At 40.8% G+C, this 19,878-nt stretch overlaps 2 protein-coding genes across 5 annotated transcripts; both read left to right on the forward strand.

Annotated features, from left to right (window-relative positions):
- The first annotated feature begins 711 nt into the window (after nt 1-711).
- On the forward strand, nt 712-8,435 carry LOC120795230 (obg-like ATPase 1). 2 transcript variants are annotated; one of them, XM_040136942.1, is made up of 11 exons: nt 712-846; nt 1,143-1,240; nt 1,358-1,501; nt 1,948-2,075; nt 2,904-3,079; nt 3,201-3,281; nt 3,829-3,926; nt 4,046-4,189; nt 4,980-5,076; nt 6,510-6,632; nt 6,774-8,435. In XM_040136942.1, the coding sequence occupies exons 2-11, from the start codon at nt 1,143-1,145 to the stop codon at nt 6,873-6,875; spliced, it is 1,191 nt and encodes a 396-aa protein (XP_039992876.1). In that variant the 5' UTR covers nt 712-846; the 3' UTR covers nt 6,876-8,435. The 2 variants fall into 2 exon arrangements, with proteins under 2 accessions (XP_039992876.1, XP_039992877.1); XM_040136943.1 differs by having other exon boundaries at nt 743-929.
- A 1,795-nt stretch (nt 8,436-10,230) lies between these two features.
- LOC120795229 (transcription factor Sp3-like) lies at nt 10,231-18,576 on the forward strand. Of its 3 annotated transcripts, none has more exons than XM_040136939.1 (9): nt 10,232-10,375; nt 10,701-10,798; nt 11,417-11,647; nt 11,736-12,338; nt 13,590-13,802; nt 13,958-14,162; nt 14,288-14,477; nt 15,134-15,330; nt 18,173-18,576. In XM_040136939.1, exons 1-9 carry the CDS (start codon nt 10,369-10,371, stop codon nt 18,424-18,426), a joined length of 1,998 nt encoding a protein of 665 aa, XP_039992873.1. In that variant the 5' UTR covers nt 10,232-10,368; the 3' UTR covers nt 18,427-18,576. The 3 variants fall into 3 exon arrangements, with proteins under 3 accessions (XP_039992875.1, XP_039992873.1, XP_039992874.1); XM_040136940.1 differs by having other exon boundaries at nt 10,232-10,415; nt 18,173-18,426; XM_040136941.1 differs by lacking the exon at nt 10,701-10,798 and having other exon boundaries at nt 10,231-10,415; nt 18,173-18,426.
- The last annotated feature ends 1,302 nt before the right edge of the window (nt 18,577-19,878 follow it).

The raw sequence follows: 19,878 nt of genomic DNA on the forward strand, positions 1-19,878 counted from the left end.
ACCCCACTAAGTGAGTACTCGGTAGACAACCCCCCTTTCGGTAGATGTCACAGCTCACCAACCTCTCTTCTATTGCAGATCGCCCAGTGAGTCGGGCTTCAGCTTGCCTTCGTCGGAGTGGTTCATGGCTGGATTTTAGGGGTCTGCATCTTCGTCCCGTTGTAGAACCTCTTTTCGGTTTCGCTTTCTTGACCGGCTGCGAGACATTTAGTGGAATCAATTCTTCCCTCTATCCGTTCAGCGTTTCCCTTGGCACTGGCTGCAGAATATTTCCACCTCCATGCTTAGCAGTTGGCAAAGTGTGTGTGTGTGTGTGTGTGGGGGGGGGTTAAGTACTGATTTAGCATAGGCCACAGTTCCCTTTGTTTGTTTGTTTGTTTGTTTGTTTCGTGAAATAAAAAGTAACAGTGCATTAACATTTGTTTGTTGTATTTTTGTCAATTTGTTTAAATCAACAAAATATATAATTTGGCCAAACTTTTTTTTAACTGCATCCTGTGAAGTGGCGACACCTAGTGATGCACCACGGAAAGACAAAAGGCAAAATAAACTGTAACAAAGACTTGGAAATACATATCGGTCGATTCACAAAGGTTACAGCTTAAAACACTAGATATTACGATAGAAAATAAAACTGAGTGAGTAAAAACTCAAATGTATCCAGTCTGTCAGCCAACGCACCTCTGACGTAGGGTTCCAGCTCTTTCTGCGACCAATCAGAGACCGCCCACGTCAAAACACTTCCGCTCTTCTCTCCAGCTTGTCTTTCCAAGTGGAGCGGCCGGTGTGAGCAGTAAGCAGAGCAGTGAACCCCACATAGCCCACAGGCGAAGGACAGACACAAAGGTATTAGACGAGGAGGTCCCCCGGCTCAATAGCTTTCGAGCTGTTTGTAATGAGTGGGAAAGGCAGACAGGAGTCTCTGTTCGGTGAGATATTCTAGCTAACACCTAGGAGTGGTTCGAGTTAGCCAATAGCTAACGTTAGCATACCGTGTTTGAATGAGCATACGACTGCACACGTTTTTAGTGGAGCTACTTACTGATTAGAAGCCCAGACTGGTGCTGGTACAAATCAGTCTGTCTTTGGCGAGTTAGTTTGACATGGATGTCATGGTTTAACTGACTTATTATAACTCACAGATGCCCCCCAAAAAGGGAGAAGCACCGAAACAGCCTCCAATAATTGGACGATTTGGCACATCTCTGAAAATTGGAATCGTGGGATTACCTAATGTTGGGTATGTACATGTCACTAGCAATGTAGATATTGTGAGAGAATAAACGAATGTTGGGCGCATCGTTCGGGGATGATTATCGCACTGGAGTCGACCCTCTCCTCACTCTCTCCTCTGCAGGAAATCCACCTTTTTCAACGTGCTGACTAAAAGCCAAGCTGCTGCAGAAAACTTCCCATTCTGCACGATTGACCCAAATGAGAGCAGGGTACCTGTTCCCGATGAGCGCTTTGACTTCCTCTGCCAGTACCACAAACCAGCCAGGTGTGTGTAATGACTCAACTCGACTTAACGTTATTATATATATATATATATAGCAGTGAACACACAATATCAAAGTCATTTACAGCACACACGGGAAAACAACAAAAGAATGGAAACAAAACACAATAGAAGAAATAGAAAAAAAACTGATACTAATAATAACAATAACGACAATATCATTTATTATTGTAAGTTTATTCATCATCGTCACCCATCACCATTATAAGGTCACACAATGCGCATACAGACAACACAGACCTATGGAGGTTTCAGAAGAAATACCAGAGCCCGTCATGTTTGGTACAATTAAAGTGTAACGAGCAAATGTGCATAGTAGAAGGGGAGCATCATATGGTGGGAGGAAGCCTGGTCTGTGTCACATTAGGCCATCTCACTGACAATCTTTTCCTTCTCTGGCTTTTTTTTTTTTTTGTGTCTGTCTTTAGTAAGGTTCCTGCCTTCCTAAACGTTGTGGACATTGCTGGTCTGGTGAAGGGAGCTCACTCAGGACAGGGACTTGGAAATGCTTTCCTCTCCCACATCAGTGCCTGCGACGGCATCTTCCACATGACCCGTGAGTTGTCATTAATACTGCCCGCTGCAGCTGCCGTGTAGCAACAGCTGAGCAGAGTGGACGAGTGTTAAGAGGGTAATTTAGAACCATTGCTGCAATAACAAAAGGGGAACATGCCCCACTTTGACCAGATAGTTCCTGATTTAAATAAAGTGTTTATATTTTAGACTATTTCATTTAGAAAAATGTCACGGATGGCCACTTGTTTGTTGACAAGTTTTAATGTTTGACAACTTTGGTTTCTTTTGTTAAATTAAAAAAAAAAGGATTGGTGGAAAAACATAAAAAGTTTACATGTTTACATAAAAAGTAAGGTATCAATGAAGTTTGGTATTGATGCGGAAATGTTCAAAAAATATCAATAATTTAACAATATCCAGTCCTACTTCTTCCTGAAGCTGGAAATTAGATTTAAACGCCTCTACATTTCTGATCTGCTAGGCATGCAAAATAAGAGGCTGGGAGAGGTGCTGAATTGATTTTTCAGACCAATATGAAGTTTATATGGTAGCATTTCTAGAATTTAGATTATACCTATGTGGGTAACCTCATCTGAAGTCTAAAAGATCAACAAAATCAGTCTCCCATTCATTGCCATTTGACCTTAAGATTTTACACCCCAGTAACATCAGTGCTCCAATATATAGCTTTAGGAAAGGCTTGCTCGGTTGTATATACTGACTGAACAGTTCAGGGTGTAAGAATAACAAAGCAGATTTTGTTAATGACTGGAATTCACTTTTAACACCAGTGAAAGCCCCTGAGATTCCAACATGTGTAAATATTTGTCACAGGCTGACTACATCTGTCAATGCTTTTGTTTTTTAGGTGCATTCGACGACGAGGATATTATCCACGTGGAGGGTAACGTCGACCCAGTGAGGGACATCGAGATCATCCACGAGGAGCTGCGACTAAAAGATGAAGAGATGATCGCTCCAATAATTGACAAACTGGAGAAAACCGCTGTCAGAGGCGGTGACAAAAAACTCAAACCTGAATATGTAAGTAAAGTATCGTGGTGGGAGCACATCTGTTGTCCCGTTTCACATTTGTGTCACTATTAGGGCGGGGAATAGGAGATGATAATCAGTCATCAACCTTACCTGCTGCTTCTTGCTTCAGGATATCATTTTGAAGATAAAGAACTGGGTGGTGGACGAGAAGAAACACGTCAGATTTTGCCATGACTGGAACGACAAAGAGGTACGATATGTGTGTGCGTGTGCTTAATTGTGTTTGTCTATAATCTTGTTGTGTTACACTAGTGTGTCTACAATATATGTAGAAATATATATTTCTAAAGTAATTTATTACCAGGCCACTGTATGGATCAATGGAAAGACACAATGTATCCTCAGTTTATATTATTAATTGGAAAAGGGTTTTTTCTTTTAGCCTTTATTGCTGTAATGTTTATCATTTTTTTAATTTATTTTTGTTGTTTGTTGCTTTTTTTGACAACTTCTTGCCACTTTTGCTCATTTGTTTTACGATGCACAAATTTAAAATGACCATTAAAATCCAGTGATTGGAGTAATTTTGCTTTCACTGCGGTGGGCTTTTTTTCCTGGTGGACAGAGCAGCCTGATTTGTCATTACTGCATCAGCAGAGTCAAATCAGTCAAATCTGGGACAAGATGCACATTATCTGAGCAGTAGGATTTCCCGAGAGAATATATCTGAAAAGGCTTTCTGTGAACTAAACAATTTTCAAACTCATGATTTGTACATTTTTAATTTCTCTCCATAGATTGAGGTATTGAACAAATACCTGTTTCTGACATCCAAGCCCATGATCTACCTGGTGAATCTCTCAGAGAAGGATTACATCAGGAAAAAGAACAAATGGTAGGTTTACTTTCACTTGCTATTACCCTGTGCGTCTACATGTCCCATACAGTATTGCTTCGTGTATTTAGCTGTAGTTGAGCATTCAGAAAAGCTCACCCGCCGCTCGTTTTCCGCAGGTTGGCGAAAATCAAGGAGTGGGTAGACACTCATGACCCTGGCGCTCTGGTCATTCCCCTGAGTGGAGCTCTGGAGTCCAAACTGCTGGACATGGAGGAGGAGGAGGAGAGGAATAAATACTGTGAGGAAATGAAGACACAGAGGTGAGACATACACATACACAACGTGGCAAGAATCTTATTTGGTCAGTTTCAGAAATTGTTTAAACGATCGATCATGCAGCAAGTAATAGTTATTATATACATTGATTAGTCTTTAAGTTACTTTTAAAATTAAATATTCAGTTTATAAAATGTGTTGAAATGGTGAGAAATGTGTTTCATAATTTTCCTACGCGATGCGTAAAAGAGAATTGCTTGATAAATAATGATCAAAATTGAAGGCAATTAATTTTCTGTCCATTGTCTAATTGATTAATCAACCAATTGTTTCAGCGCTAAGGCCAAGTACATCAGATTCTCTTGAATACACTGAAGTAGACCAACAGGTAAACATCGTACAGTACCTCACAGTCAGTGTAATTGGATTGTTAGTTGTAGTTAACTGAGTCAACTGCATAAATCAGTAGGCCTTGTTTTCACAGCAAACCTTTTGATATGTCACGGAAGGAAATTCACAGCTGTATCTATTAACGATCTTTGTTCCAGAGATCCAGTATGCACAATACCAGGGTTTGCCACTCCTAAATACCATTTAAATGGCAGGTCCATGTGTCTGTAGTTCAAAAGGCCTTTGAGTCAACTTACACTGAATAATTAAATAAAACACTGTGTAAATCTGTTGAACACAATAAAAGATGATGAAATACTCCTCTGTTATTGTTAAAATAACAGATCTGTATTAGTTTAGATAAATTACAGATTTGGGCCTTCTTTTGCTTGAACTGCTCCATCATGGCTAATCGTGGATTTTATTTATTTATTTCTTTTTTAGTGTTCTGACCAAAATAATAAAGACCGGCTATGCGGCGCTACAGCTGGAATACTTCTTCACAGCAGGACCAGATGAGGTGCGAGCGTGGACCATCAGGGTGAGTGTTGTGATATGAATAACTCTTCAGTTCATCATTACCTTAGGTCTTCGTTGATTAACTCTTGATAAATGCTAGATTAATGAGTTTATTTGAAAATCCTCTGTATTGTTTTTTAAAAAGTGTGACTTACAGTTACTTTCTAATTTTAATAATTTTTTCGAAATAATGTTTAATTAAGTTGTTTTTTTTTTTTTTTGTGGATTTTGTTAGCTATTTGGGTAACTCTTTACTTTAAGCCCCCTATTTATCAATCATAAGCAGTATATAAACATTAAATGAACTATAACTACATTACAGTTTATTTATAACACACTGTAATGTAGTCTTAATCAGATATAAGTGTTAATGTATTTGTCAATAACTATAACCCCTCTTGTGGGCACCCATAGGTGAAGGCTGTTGTATAAACAGATAATAAATGACAATATAGTAAAACACAGTTGCAGTCATATAAACTATGTCTTCATAGGAGAATTTCTAATTGTTGACAAATGCTTTACAATTATAAAAAAAAGTCTGTATACTGCTGATACATGCTAAAAAATGGGGACTTAAATATCTCAAATAGTAAGTGCCAGTGTTGTCAAATGTGAATATTACATGTTTATGGTTAGTGGTGTGACAAATAGTTTTGTCTTTGTATCATAACAGGTTTTCTCTCTTTCTGGAAACTTAATAACCTTACCAATTTTAAATGATTTCAGTATTTATAAATGGCCTGAAGTTTACAACTGAGTAATATATACATCTGAGAAATAAATTCCAAATTTCCCTCATTTTTGGATTGGAAGTGCATTTTTCGTCATGTTCGTACTTTTCCTGTATTTGTTTTGAAATTTAATGCTGTTCTTGTTTTGAATTTTCTTTCTTTCATCCTTCACTATTCGCTGTTTGAAGAGAAAAAAAAAAAAAAAAAAAAAAAAAACCATAACGTCGTAAAGGCAGCAATACAAAGGTCTGGAACCACACTGGCATTTACTCACGGTTTCCTTCATTTAATGCCATAAGTGTTTTGATATTAACAGAATTTCTGAATTTGAATTGCATTTGTCTGCCTCATTTTAGAGTATTTACAGTGCCTTTCTTTAATGTGTAGGTTTTCACTCTTGGATGTATTTTGCCCTTAGGGGCCCTTGTACACTTCTCCATTCATTATAGTTGCCTCCTAAATTCTATGAAACTGGAATTCAGAGTATAGGTATAGAATGTGGTTGATCGATTGCTGCTTTTGAGAACGTATTTTTCCATTTAAGGGGTACGTTTTTACTTGAGTTGCCTTTTTTGACTTCATCAAGGGCAGCAAATTGTATTATCATAAGTTATGCTATAAATCTTATTCCAATCTATGATAAAATTCTTCTGGGCGGGCAGCGTGTTGATATATTTGCAGGTACGTTTTTGAGATTTTCTGTTCCGTTTTGCTTCAACAGAAAGGTAGCAAGGCTCCTCAAGCTGCAGGAAAGATCCACACTGACTTTGAGAAAGGCTTTATCATGGCTGAGGTGATGAAGTACAGTGACTTCAAAGAGGAGGGCAGTGAAAATGCAGTCAAGGTGTGTATTTGTATAGAAACTAATTATAAGCTAGAAGTGCCGCGTTGTTGAATTTCTGTCTGTAACCACGTTGATTTTCTGAGAAACATCATGGAATACATTTAAATTTGTCCTCTCTGATATTCACCCCCTCTCTCTCAGGCTGCTGGGAAATACAGGCAACAAGGCAGGAATTACATCGTGGAGGATGGGGACATTATCTTTTTCAAATTCAACACACCCAATGCCCCGAAAAAGAAATAATGAGACCACGCAATCGCCAGAGGGAGCACTCAGAATGCTGTTCAGTCAGGCCCCTGAGAGCTACACTGTCTGCTGGTTTTCATACCTCTCTTTTGAATTCAGAGTATCAAGATGCGGCCTGGTTGGCCAGAGATATTTTCTAACTTGGCCTCCCAGGTGGACTTCTGAACCAGAATCTATTAAAAATGATTCTGTATTATAACGTTTCTATAAAAACACACCATACATTCCTGTGTGTCAGAATGTGAGCAAATTTTTAAAGGGCATCAACTGCACTACCAGTCAAACATTTTTGAGCACACTGGACCCGAGCATCCACAGTCACAAGAAAGAATAGGTGCAACTGAAATGAAAAATATATACTTTTTGATTTTAGTGGAAATAGTCTTATCAGGAACCTGTAACAGAATCCAAACTGCATTCTCTGTTGTAAGTGATAAAAGAACTATGCAGCCGGGCTTGTCCTGTTTTCTAGATATGCATCGATCATTTAAGCCACACAGATCACTGATACTTAAAAGGATTAATTTCCAACTTTTAAAGACAGTGATTCACTCCTCTGAGTAATAACAGCTTATCTATACAGTTATGAATTGACGTTTCATGTCCATGATGACTGCTGATTAATCGGCTCAGACCCTAACAAGGCTCTTCATAAGTATTTTATCAAAGGCAGGTGTGCCTGATCGTTAACCAGCTTCTTTATCTTTGGAAATATGTAAACAGTGCTGGCAAGAAATAAGAATATTATACAGCAGTCTGCTGGAGGTGCCTCATCAGAGTCAACAAAAACTAGGCCATCCTGAATTGGTCTTTTCTTTCAAATTAAAAAGACCCGAACTTTTCTCAGTTCCTTCGTGTCTTTTCAAAGCCATAATACCTGAGTCTTTTCCAAAGATGCTAAAATATACAGTGTCTATACCTGAGTCTTTTCCAAAGATGCTAAAATATACAGTGTCTATAATAATTTGACTGGCAGTGTGTTTACCTTAAAGAGAGAATGAAATCCATCATTGTGTTTAACTTCAGGCCAGTGCTGTGCCGTATTCTGAGCAGGAGGGATATTGTTAATTTTAGAAAGCGCAAATGCAGGCATCCCTGACAGTGCCTGATCAGACGCCTGAACAGAGAATGTTGTTATCCACACTGCTTTTATTGACTTGAAGTTTGGGCTTGTAAAAAAAAAAAACCCAGACTCGTCACATTATGAACTCCACCCTGCATAACAAGAAAATGCTACATTGTGAATCCGGACAGCTACAGGAGTGCTCTGCGCATCATTTGGACTGTACAGCTTCAAAGTGCATCTCGTTTTAGCTCTGCTCACTGACTCTACAGTGTGAGTGTCTTTATTTTTGAGAGTACTTACCATCCCCTTACCAAATATCTTGCCAAATCGTGGAAACAGAAACCCAGCCCCCTTATGAACCATAATGAGTTGCTGAGGAATAGGAGTCAAACGAGAAAGCTTAAAGATGTTACTTTAAAGGGAGCCAAGGTCTAATAAATGTCAACCTCATCAATATGCATGTGTCAATAAAAGAAAACAAACCTCTGTCATCGCTTTGTGTATTTCTAATTTTTACTCATAATAGAGGCTAAAGTCACAACATAAAGAAATTAGGTAATTAGCAGAAATATGGAACCAGGCGTGTGTCAATGGAATAATCATAGGCTTTTAAATTCAGCTAAGAAATTGATCATTTTAAACAAGATATTTTAAACTGAATAACTCAGGTTGCCTTAGCCTAAAGTATAACAATTTAAAATAGACATCTCTAAAGCAATCACAAAAAGCAAAATGTAAATGTTAAAGCAGGAAAGAAGTGAAATTCATTAAATGTCAAAAAATTCTACTTCCTTTTTAACGCATTATAACTTCAATTTTGTCTTCGGTGTCTGCCTGTTGAAACAATCTTTTTCAAAGCTTTTTCTAGCCTTTCAATCATATATCAGGATCTCCCTCAGCGGATGGAGTTGTAGATGTTTGTTTTAATTAGAAAAACAACTAAAAGAAGCACTTTAAGGACCTAATTTTGGCATAAACATTCAATGATTTGAAACTGGTATTAACTTTCGATCTAAAAAATGTTTCCTGCTTTAACAGTTATGACAGATGACTTTTTTTGTTTATAAATGCACCATTTAAAACCAGTGTTTGTTTTTTTTAAATCCATCAATTTATTGATTACAATTAACCAGTAATAGTCTGTAATTACTCAAGGGACCATACAGAAGGGAATGTAATCATGTGGAAGCCATTGTTTTATAAAAAAGTTTTCTTTTTTAAACTATTCTCTTTTGGAAACTTTCCAATTGGTAAGACAGCTTTTATTGTGGATCAGTCCTTGAATGTTCCCACCTGCTTTGATCATCTATAAAGAGCAAACTTTTGAAATGTTAAGTAACAGCACTTGACGAACCCTCTCAGATCCTCTTGCACGGTCTACTTACACTAACTCGCTGGAGCTTTCAACTGTCTTTACACTGTCTTCATCGTGAACGCACACAAAGTTGTTCTGTCCGTGTTCATAGGACTGTAGCTCTTCAAACTTTGCATTCCGAGCAAACTCCATCTGTTGATAAAAGCATGTGATAATGATCGAAAGAACAACAAGAGAGTAGGTGGACCATTAAGTGGAAACTGGTTCATTTTAAATGTTATTTTTTTTTAAATACATTTTATAAGGGGGTAGATATCATTGTTTCAGAGCTTGTGTTTTAATACTATTATATTATAAACAATAAAAGCCATATAAACATAACAAAACTACAATATCTGGTAAAACTAGGTGTTTTTTCGTGTTTAATGGTCATCAGTTCGGAGAGAAACTTCGTGCTGGTGAAGTAATTAATAGTTAATCGGAATTTTTCGGTTATGTGCCAGTTTAGACACGAAATAAACCTTTGTAACAAGCTATAGAATAGTGCAGGACTGTAATAATTTTTTGATTATGGTATAATGGAGGCCAGCTGACGAACATAAAGTAACCAAAACTTTAAAGACTAAAGTGTTATTGCGACACAGAAAGCCCACTGTATGCAAACAACAGCGAGGGAGCAGGACAAGTAACTTTATTTTGCATCAAAGGATAAAATAAATTGTGTGGTTTCGACACAAACACCGCCGTTTTCCACGTATCTCTGCTCTGACTCCCAACAACTGCATTCCTTCTCTCCTCTCTCTTAACAACAAACAGGAAACACACGTCCTATGAAAAGAGTGAGTGACATTCCGGATAGCCACTGGCGCCTCGCCGTACCTCACGCTCAGCCAATCGCCGCAGAGAAGAAGGGCGGGACGTCCTGTAATGTGATGCAAATTGGACGGTCAAGCGTGTTGGTCCCACCTTTTTGTGTTTCCCGCACCGTCAATCAAAATAGAAAAAAATCGACCCGAATTCACCGATCAACACTAGCCCGCCTTTGATAAAACAATCATGTTCGGAGTTTAGTTGATCGGATAATCCTTCCGCTTACTACCATTCACGCTATGACTGGTACGTAAACATTTAGCGCATCGAAGCGTGCAACTAATCGGTGAGTTTGTGCAGAAAACAGCGAAACAAGCTGCGTCTTTTTATCTTTTGCTCTACTGCTAACTAGCTAGATATGGTTAGCTAACTGAGCTAACAGGCTAGCCACGGAGTTGACAAAGTAAACAGTCAATCTGGGCCGAAATCGCCCCAGACTCTCCGCTGCAAAGTTGAATTTCGCAGTCAGCTCCTTTTGGACTGGAGAGTGGGGATGCTTTGCGGGCTTTTCTGGCAGGCAGGAGTTGAAGATTATAGAGTTTTGCTGAGTTTCCCCCTCTCTCCCTGCTAGCGCCAGAGCAGCCTCTGAAACAAGGAGAAATGGCGTCCGCGGACGTGGACAGCAGTCAAAGCGAGTTTTTGCAACCCGGCGGCGCAGCGGAAACACAGGTATCCGACATTTTCTAGCTCGTCTTTCTCGCTCGCTTTCGATTGCTGGTTGTGATTTTGAGAGCATGAAGTTCACACGTTTTAAAATTTTGATGGCATGGGGTGAAAGCCGTACACTTCCTGTGTTCCCCTCAATAACGGCCACCCACTTTACCCCTGTAAAACCCGCCCATAGTGGGTAGGACACTGAAGTCAGTCACTTGGGTCGGCTCGCTGGAAGATAGCCGGTGTACCTTGGGCTCGGAGGATGCAGGGGTGTGCTAATATGGCAGGGATAGCGTCCATAATCAAAACAGCGGCGTTCGGTTGTGTTGTAATAGCCACCCATCCCCCACACCCTGCTCTCGACCATTTCTGAGCCTGTTATCTCCACTCTGTGTGTTGGTGGGTGCATCTTGCTTGTGCCTGTTTTATCGTCGATCCTGCGTGATCTCCCACTGCCTATGATTTACTCCCTCTTTGATGTATCAGCACAGTCTCTGCATCCATAACTGATTTTCAGACAATAGCAGGGCTGGCTCCTTTTCCTGTGATCTAATCTGGAGCTGAGATGAATCACTGTCTTCTTGTAGACGTGTGATCTGTCCTTGTTAATCAGAGTGTCAATTTTACTCCCAGACGACAGATATGTCAGCCATTCAACTGACGGGTTCGGACCGATGGGAGGTGTTAACTCCTGTCTCAACTGGTAAGGAAGACCAGGGAGTTGTTCACATTCCAAACTCTGGGATTGTCACGTCCAACGGGCAGTATGTGCTTCCTATTGGGAGTCTTCCCAGCCAGCCCATTTATGTTACAGCATCTGGAAACGAGGCCGCAGCCAATGGAGTGTCAGGCATTCAGTATCAGGTAAAAGGAGACAGAAACATGTTTAAGATGCGGTAGGTGTTCTGTTCAGGTGGTGATCTTGCTCAAAACCTGTCACTCCTTCGTCCAGGTCATCCCCCAAATCCAACATGCAGATGGGACACTTGCAGGATTCTCGACACAGGGGTTGGATGATGGCACGGGGCAGATTCAGCTCCTCCAGGATGGCAGCCAGGGGAGCATCGGGATTAGTTGTGCCACGACGGCGACCACAGACCTCCTGACCCAGACGGGGCAAGTACAGTCAATCCAAGGCGTCCCGCTGGGTGGGGGGGCAGCATACACCAGCACAGTACCTGTAGGGCTCCCGAGCAACATAACGTTCGTCCCCATAAACAGTGTGGATCTGGAGTCACTAGGGCTCACTGGAGCTCAGACGGTCCCCATCGCAACCGGGGTAACACCTGAAGGCCAGCTGATCATGAGCAGCCAGCCACTGGAGAGTCAGGGTCAGGACGCTGGCGGCAAACAGTCGCTGGTGACGGTGAGCGACGCCAACCAAGAGCTCTATGTGCCAGCCACCACCACCACTGCTTCTTCCAACTCCTCCCAACTCCCCGAGACCATTGACGGCACCGGGGTTCTCACCCAAGCAACCGCCGTGTCTGCAGGCGTGTCAGACCCCTCCTCCTCGGAGAACTTCAACTCCCACAACCACCTGCAGCAAATCCAGGTGAGTGCTCGCCTTTAACATCATGTCATCTGTTAAGTGTGCAATACTGTATGCTTTAAGGCAGCGGTTCCCAGCCTGGAGGTCAGGACCCTCTGAAGTGGTCTTAAGATAAATCTGAAGTATCATGTAATTATTAAAAATGTAGGGAAGAATCTATCACACAAAACTATGTTTATTTTTTCAGACTTTTTTCCTGGATACTTTCACCACTTCAGACATTTAAAATCCTTCGAATTAAGCAATGAGCAGGAAAGATCAATCTTTGGTCCACACTAAACTTGTGACGAATGAAGGCTGGATATTTGACCTTTTCACTTTTTGGTACTGTCCGAAAAGTGTCTGCATAACAAAGTACTGACAACTGGCAAGCACTGAAAGCTGGCGTTGAATGTTTGGTCAGATTTGTAGTCTTGTTTACCTCCTTTTTCTCTTTCATCGATTAGTTCCTACTTTTAAAACAAAATAAATCTTTCCATTTTTAGGCAGGCTTAGTTTGGAGAAGTTCTTGTACAGCTGCTTGTGCTTTTTTTTAGTTAAATGAAAAAAGGGTATGTTATAAAAAACAGGATAATATCCCACAAAGTAAGCATCGTTTTGGTATTGGTGTTAAAACTCAGGTATCATGTCAATACTACTACTAAAACTATCAAATGATACCCAGCCCTAGTGATGACGGGTCTTAAGTACACATTAAAGATTTGTTTCAAGAGGTCACAATCCTGAATGGATGGGAACCACTGCTTTAAGGCCACAATTGAGCGCATTATTTTCTTGTTATGTGTTGTTAGTGTGTATTTAATCTATGGGAATTATACTTGTTGCTTGTTGAAGCATTCACTGTGTCTGATATGTAAACCATCTGGGTGTATTTGCTCCCTGCAAGGGGATAGTTTGTTTGGTTTTTTTTTTGGAAATGTTTACATACTATATAACTACAACTGCAAGAACACACTGCTAGAACGGTACATTCACGTGCAGTCATACAGATTGGAACAGCTCTGTGATCGGATGTCAGCTTGTGAATGCAGTGCTGTTGTGCAACCAGCTCTCAAGTGTTCGGGTCTTCAAAATTCAACATCAAATAAATTCTTAGCATGTGGGAATAGCTCGAAATTGCAGTTTATTTTTTGCGATTAAGGCTGACGCTCCACTGCACTGTAAAATCAGGACCTCCTACACAGAAACATGGCGTGAACGCTACTCTCTCATCTTTTGTGTGTAATTTATTTTGCTGTTTCCTTTATCCTTTAGGTGTCATCATCTAACGCCACAACTATCTCGCAGCCCATCCTGCAGCTGTCCGGGGACAGTCAGGCCCAGGTAGCCCAGGTGGCTCAAGGTCAGGACTTGACTGCTGCAGCAGGTCAGACTCTACAGAGCGTGCAGCTGGTCAACCCGGGGACCTTCCTCATCCAGGCCCAAACTGTCACCGCTACAGGACAGATCCAGTGGCAGACCTTCCAGGTAAGCTTTAAGAAGTGTGTAGGAAGGTTCCTAATGGTTTAAAGCAGCAAAGTGGCCTACAGAACTTCCCTATGGGCATTATTTAAGAATTACGTTGTGTTTCTTTGCTGCGAACTATGTCATATTACTAAGATGTATCCCACCTCTCTTGCTAGGTTCAGGGTGTCCAGTCACTCCAGGGGCTCCAGTTGCCCCAGGGGCAGGGTCAGGCCCAACAGTTGACCTTAGCCCCAGTTCAGACCCTCCCTCTGGGCCAGGCAGGACAGGTCAGCCTACCCAACCTCCAGACTGTCACAGTCAACTCTGTAACACAAAGTGGAGTTCAGTACACGCAGGGGGAGGATGCAAACAGTCCAGCTGGTGAGGGACGCCTATACATACTGAATTCTTCATTTTTATGTGCAAATCCTAAATCGCTTGTCATTAATCACTGAAAGACATGCTAAGTGCCTTTCAGTCACTGCGTCTTTGTTTCCTCGTTTCAGGTATACAGATAAAAGAGGAGCCAGACTCAGAGGAGTGGCAGCTGAGCGGGGACTCCACGCTGAACCCCAGCGACCTGAACAACCTGCGTGTTCAGATGGGAGACGAGGACATGGAGACGCCGAGCGGGGAGGGCAAGAGGCTCCGCAGAGTAGCCTGCACCTGCCCCAACTGCAAGGAGTCTGGAGGAAGGTGGGAAAGACCAAACACAGACAGGCACAGATACCAGGAGGTGTGGGTGTTGAGATCACCTATGTTTATCGGATAGAAAATTTTAAAGAATTAACTCTGATATTACATGCAAGGATTAAAAAAGTCTGAAAAATTAAACGATACCCTAAAACTTTACTCAACATCATAATTACAGCAATACAAAACTATATCACCTCAACACTATGAAGGCTTTTTCAAGCAAATTTGATACAAATACAAAATCCATTTTAATGACACCTTTCTGTGATAGGACCATAACATCCAGATGTTGTTTTTTTTTTTTTTTTTAATAGTTTTAGAACTTGTGTTTAAGTAGGAATGTTTACATTGTTGTGTTTAAATGTTATACTGGTTTTAAATCCTATTCACAAGGGAATAAAAATTACATTTTCCTGTAAATATATATTAGCATGAAAATTTACTTGTTTTCTTTCATTCAAATCTATATTTGCATGAAAAAACATTTATGCAGAATTCAAACTTTTTGCATAATTCTTTATCAGGATTGGGATTAAGATTATTATTTCTTTGCATTCACTTTTTAGTTTGATTTGTCCACTTGTGACCCACGACTTGGATCATCCGCAGTATTTGTATCTTGTACCCATTCCATATTTTTCCTTTTTGTGTCACAGAGGTTCGGGCATGGGAAAGAAGAAGCAGCACATCTGCCACATCGCAGGCTGCGGGAAAGTTTACGGGAAGACGTCCCATCTCCGAGCTCACCTGCGCTGGCACAGCGGGGAAAGACCCTTCGTCTGCAACTGGATGTTCTGCGGGAAGAGGTTCACCAGGAGCGACGAGCTGCAGAGACACAGGAGGACACACACAGGTAGGAGGAAGCTCTCACAAGTCTCGTCCCTTCTGAACACAGTTGAACAGTCAACCCTTTTTATTTTAAAGTACTGGCTGTTTTTATTTCCAGTTTTTGGAAAATTAGGCTTGGAGCTAGTTTTCAGTGGTAAATGAGGAACATGCACTCATCTTGGAAGAGTAATAACAGGTTTGTCTATGTTGTATTGCTGTTTCCTGTCCAATGACACATACTTTAAAGGAATAATTTAGTTTTTAGGACATGTTCTTGGTTTTATGCCTCCGCGCAGGCAACGGCCTTGGCCGGAGGCATTATGTTTTCGGGTCGTCCGTCCCATTCTCGCGTACGCAATATATCAGGAACGCCTTGGGGGAATATCTTCAAATTTGGCACAAATGTTCACTTGGACTCAAGTATGAACTGAGTAGATTTTGGTGGTCAAAGGTCAAAGGTCGTCAAGGCCACTGTGACCTCACACCCACCTCATTCTTGTGAATGCGATGTATCAGGAACGTGTGGAGGGAAAACAAAACACTTTTTTGGCCATAACTCCAGAATTCATGACAAAATTTCACACAAATGTCTAATAGCATAACATGATGAAGTTATAATATTTTATATCTAAAAGGTCAAAGTTCAACTTCATGTGACTTCATAATGTTCTGCAAAAACACTTTTCTGGAGGAGTCCACCCTCTTCACCTCCTCTCCCTGGATGACATGTCAATATAGTGATATTTTCCATTTCGCCAAAAAACCCATCTTCCTTCAGAGTCTTCACTACATATATGAGTTTGGGCAAACATGGATGTAAACTGCTACTTGACTGGTTGGCCGAGGCAAAGCAACCGCGAGGTGGTAATTCTAGTAAGACTTTGGAGTTAATACATAACAGCCACCAAAATCTTTTCATTTCCCAGGAAATGTTTTTCTGCAGCTGTCCAAGCCATTGTTATGAATTGCACAACGCTCACTGAAAAGAGGTGTCATGCATGATCCCGAAAGAGAAAATGAAACCTTCAGCTGCTCCACGGCTGAATGCTAAGACATTTTGAATGATGTACAGTTAAGGGCGGCAGTTGTATGAAGGCAATAACTGGCAGGGACCTCTCTTATAGGATTTCAACACGTTGGGTGATGTGTGGGACAGTTTAGTAAAATGAGAAGAATTGCTTAAATGTGATACTTTTGACTTTTTGGTTGTTACTTGAATTTAATAAGCAATTCTAATATGTTGTTTTTTGGCTCAGTTAATCTCTGATAGGGATTTATTATTTTTAACTTTAGACTTAATGATGATAGATTTAATTTAAGAATCAAGGCCCATAAGAAAAAAACACTGTCCTTACTAAAATGTACTGTAGGTCTCATTTCTTTAGACAGTCCTAGTCGCCTGTTAGTAGAAAAAAAAGTTTTGTTCTTTGTTTTCTTTGGGTTCAACAGACCCTGATATTCAGATTTTTTCCACATAGACACATAAATTAAACAAACATTTCTCACAAGGGTCCCTTAAATTTGTTTGAGCAAGATATGGGAGGACATTTTACAGTTACAGATCCATCCGTGTTCACATATATATGGTGGCAGTGCTGTTTGCCTGTATGAATTCTACTCATTGAAAGTTCAAGGACTGAAACTTTGTAAATAAATTGAGTACAAGTGGTAATAGTGTCTTGAGAAGTCTTAAAAAGTGCTGTTACTTTTTTTAAGTTACTTTTTTTTTTTTTTACAGTCCTTAGGTATGTTTACATTGAGACTAATATTCCAATTATAGTTGGTTTAAGAGCCTAAACAAAATAAAAAAGCTCCATATAAACACCTCCATCACAATAAATAGGCCCAAAGTGATTGAAAAGTCAATCGGTTGCAGAAGGGTCGTTTAAATCTTTTCATAAACCGATCAAAAGAAAAATTGTACCATGCCAATGATTTAACCTGATTACTTTCTGGCTGCGATCTTCCTGCGCGTGCTCTCCGTCTGGACCTAAATGCGTGGGGGTTTTGTGTTTCTCCACTTCCCAAAAATGGCGGCCTCCGAGCTGAACTGGTCCCCCGCGGAGAGTTTGTTTTTCAATACAAGCTCTTAGGGGCAACAAAACAACGGCAACTGCTGCGCTAAAGGATATATATCCATTTTCAGGGAGCTGGTCTAACAAGTGCCGAAGAGATTAGATAGCCGCTGAGGAAGATGGATGCATGACTAATTTATCACTTTTGCGCATGTCGCACAACTGTCCCGGTTAAATGCATCGGCGCATGTAAACACCAGACTGCATTAAATCACATCCCATGGAAACAGCTGACTCGAAATATTCAATCGGAATGATTTCAGTCAGAATGAAAAAACGCGAGAGCCTTTGGGAGACGTTATACACTTGAGTTTCAGTCAGTGATGTGGTTTGATGCAAAGTGCCAATAATTTCATGTATCTAATGAATAACTGAAGGCCTTTTTAGTCTTCATCATTCTTTGATTAGTATGACTGTGAAAAGGGTAAATTGCATTCTATGTTGTATTGAAGAGGTCTTAAAAAGCCTTACATTTAACGTGGTGAACACTGTGGAAACCCTGCGAGCGCTCTGTAGAATGTTTTAGTGGCTTTGCAGTTAAATAATAAACTCGTCAGTGCTCTCTGGTGGGCAAACGATGTAAAGGCGTCGCTGTGACTGATCTGAGGCAGATATTTGGCTTCTCTGTACGGCAGTGTCTTGTTACTTATTGGCCGACAGCTAGGCCAGTACAAGACACTGCAGTTACACCGAGTTAATCCGTATGGCTCGTTCATCCATCAGTATTGCGAGGAGTGTGTTAACCACGTGTTTTACTCATGGACTGATGCTTTTGTTTCCTTGACCTCGCAGGAGAGAAGAAGTTTGTGTGCACAGAGTGCTCCAAGAGGTTCATGCGGAGCGACCACCTGGCCAAGCACATAAAGACTCACCAGAATAAAAAAGGCGGGGTCCCCTCCTCCACGTCTCCGCCCACCACCGACGCCCTCATCACCGCCGACGGAACCACGCTCATCCTCCAGACCGCCACCACCCATGACCTCGTAGCCAATCAGGAGATCCCTTTGCAGCTTGTCACCGTGGCGCCCGGTGAGGTCATGGAATGAGGGGGTGAATGGGGTTAGGCGGCTTTGTGAGAACTGGGCTATCACAGGGACCTCTTGGGCTCTTCTCTTCCCCTCTTACCTTTTTTTTTGTTTGTTTTTTTACATATGAATATATACGTAAATATATATGACAAATATATATATTTTAAGTAAGAGTTATCATGACTTTATGTTTGTTTTTTGCAGTCTTTTTATAGGCGGGCAAAAAAAAACATTAAAATGTGTTTGCTATGTACACACGTAAAGACACACACACACACACACACACACACACACACACACACACACACACACACAAGAAAACATACATTAACACTCAAAACACAACATAAATACTCAACACAATGAAATGCCTTATTTTGTATCATACTCTTGTATAAAATGCTGGAGGTGCATGTTTTTTAAGCTTTGCAGATGATGTAACTGTAACGGAGACAAATGTGTTTGTGAAATGGAGAAGATAATGATGAGGAGGAGTTTTTTGGAAGAGAGAAAACAAAGTAGTGAACCTCTCTGGGATTATTGAATTTTTGGCTCTGGAGAGTTCTGACAGAACCGAGCTCTCCGTTTGAAGCGGCGCAACATCCGTGCTGAACTGTCGAACTGCTGCTGCCAGGAACTAATGCTTTTGTTTTTGACGGAATAGTTGGACGTTTTGTAAATACGCTTATTTGCTCTCTTGCTGAGAGTCAGATGAAAAGAGCGATAACACTCTCATAATTGTACAGTAAAATATAAAGTTACCACCAGTGGCTGGTTAGCTTAGCTTAGTTTAGAGACTGGAAATGGGGAAACAGCTAGCCTGGCTCTGTCCGAAGGTAAGAAAATCCTCCTCTCATTACTTCTAAAGCTCTCTAGGTAACATGTTGTATCTTGTTTGTTTCATCTGTGCAAAAAAAACAATTGGTAGTTTTATGGAGGGTTATTTGCCAGGCAGCCAGCGCAGGACGTTAATCCCAGCTAAGAAACAGTCCAGTACATAACCCTCCTGTGTTTTTACACCTTGGTTGTTGTACACCTTAAACAAAGAACATAGAACATGTTAAGGAGTGAAATTTAGAGGTTCTGGTAGATGGATTTAGTTTCTTTGAATTTGTTACCTGTGGACGGAGCAATGCCGGCTGTTTTCCTCTTTTCTCATCTCATTCTCGGCAAAAAAAAAAGCGAATAAGCGTTTTTCCTGAAATGTCAAACTTTTCCTTTGCAACAGCTGTTGCCCAATCATAGACAGCCGACAGGATGGTGACGCAGATGTCATGCCGCGCTGTTTCAAACGGAGCGGGAGGTTCACCTGTCAGTGAGAGAAGGGCAACAGTGCCACTGTTTACTGATCTGAAATTGTTTTCCCACCTCAAGGGGAAGAAAAATAGATGCAAGACGCTCTGAAAAAGGGCAACTTCTTCCAGCATCCGGTCAGTTTGAACAGAATGTCTCATCTGTCCTCACGAGCAC

The sequence above is a fragment of the Xiphias gladius genome, chromosome 10 (assembly GCF_016859285.1).
Source record: "Xiphias gladius isolate SHS-SW01 ecotype Sanya breed wild chromosome 10, ASM1685928v1, whole genome shotgun sequence".
In the NCBI taxonomy this organism is placed as follows: domain Eukaryota; kingdom Metazoa; phylum Chordata; class Actinopteri; order Istiophoriformes; family Xiphiidae; genus Xiphias; species Xiphias gladius.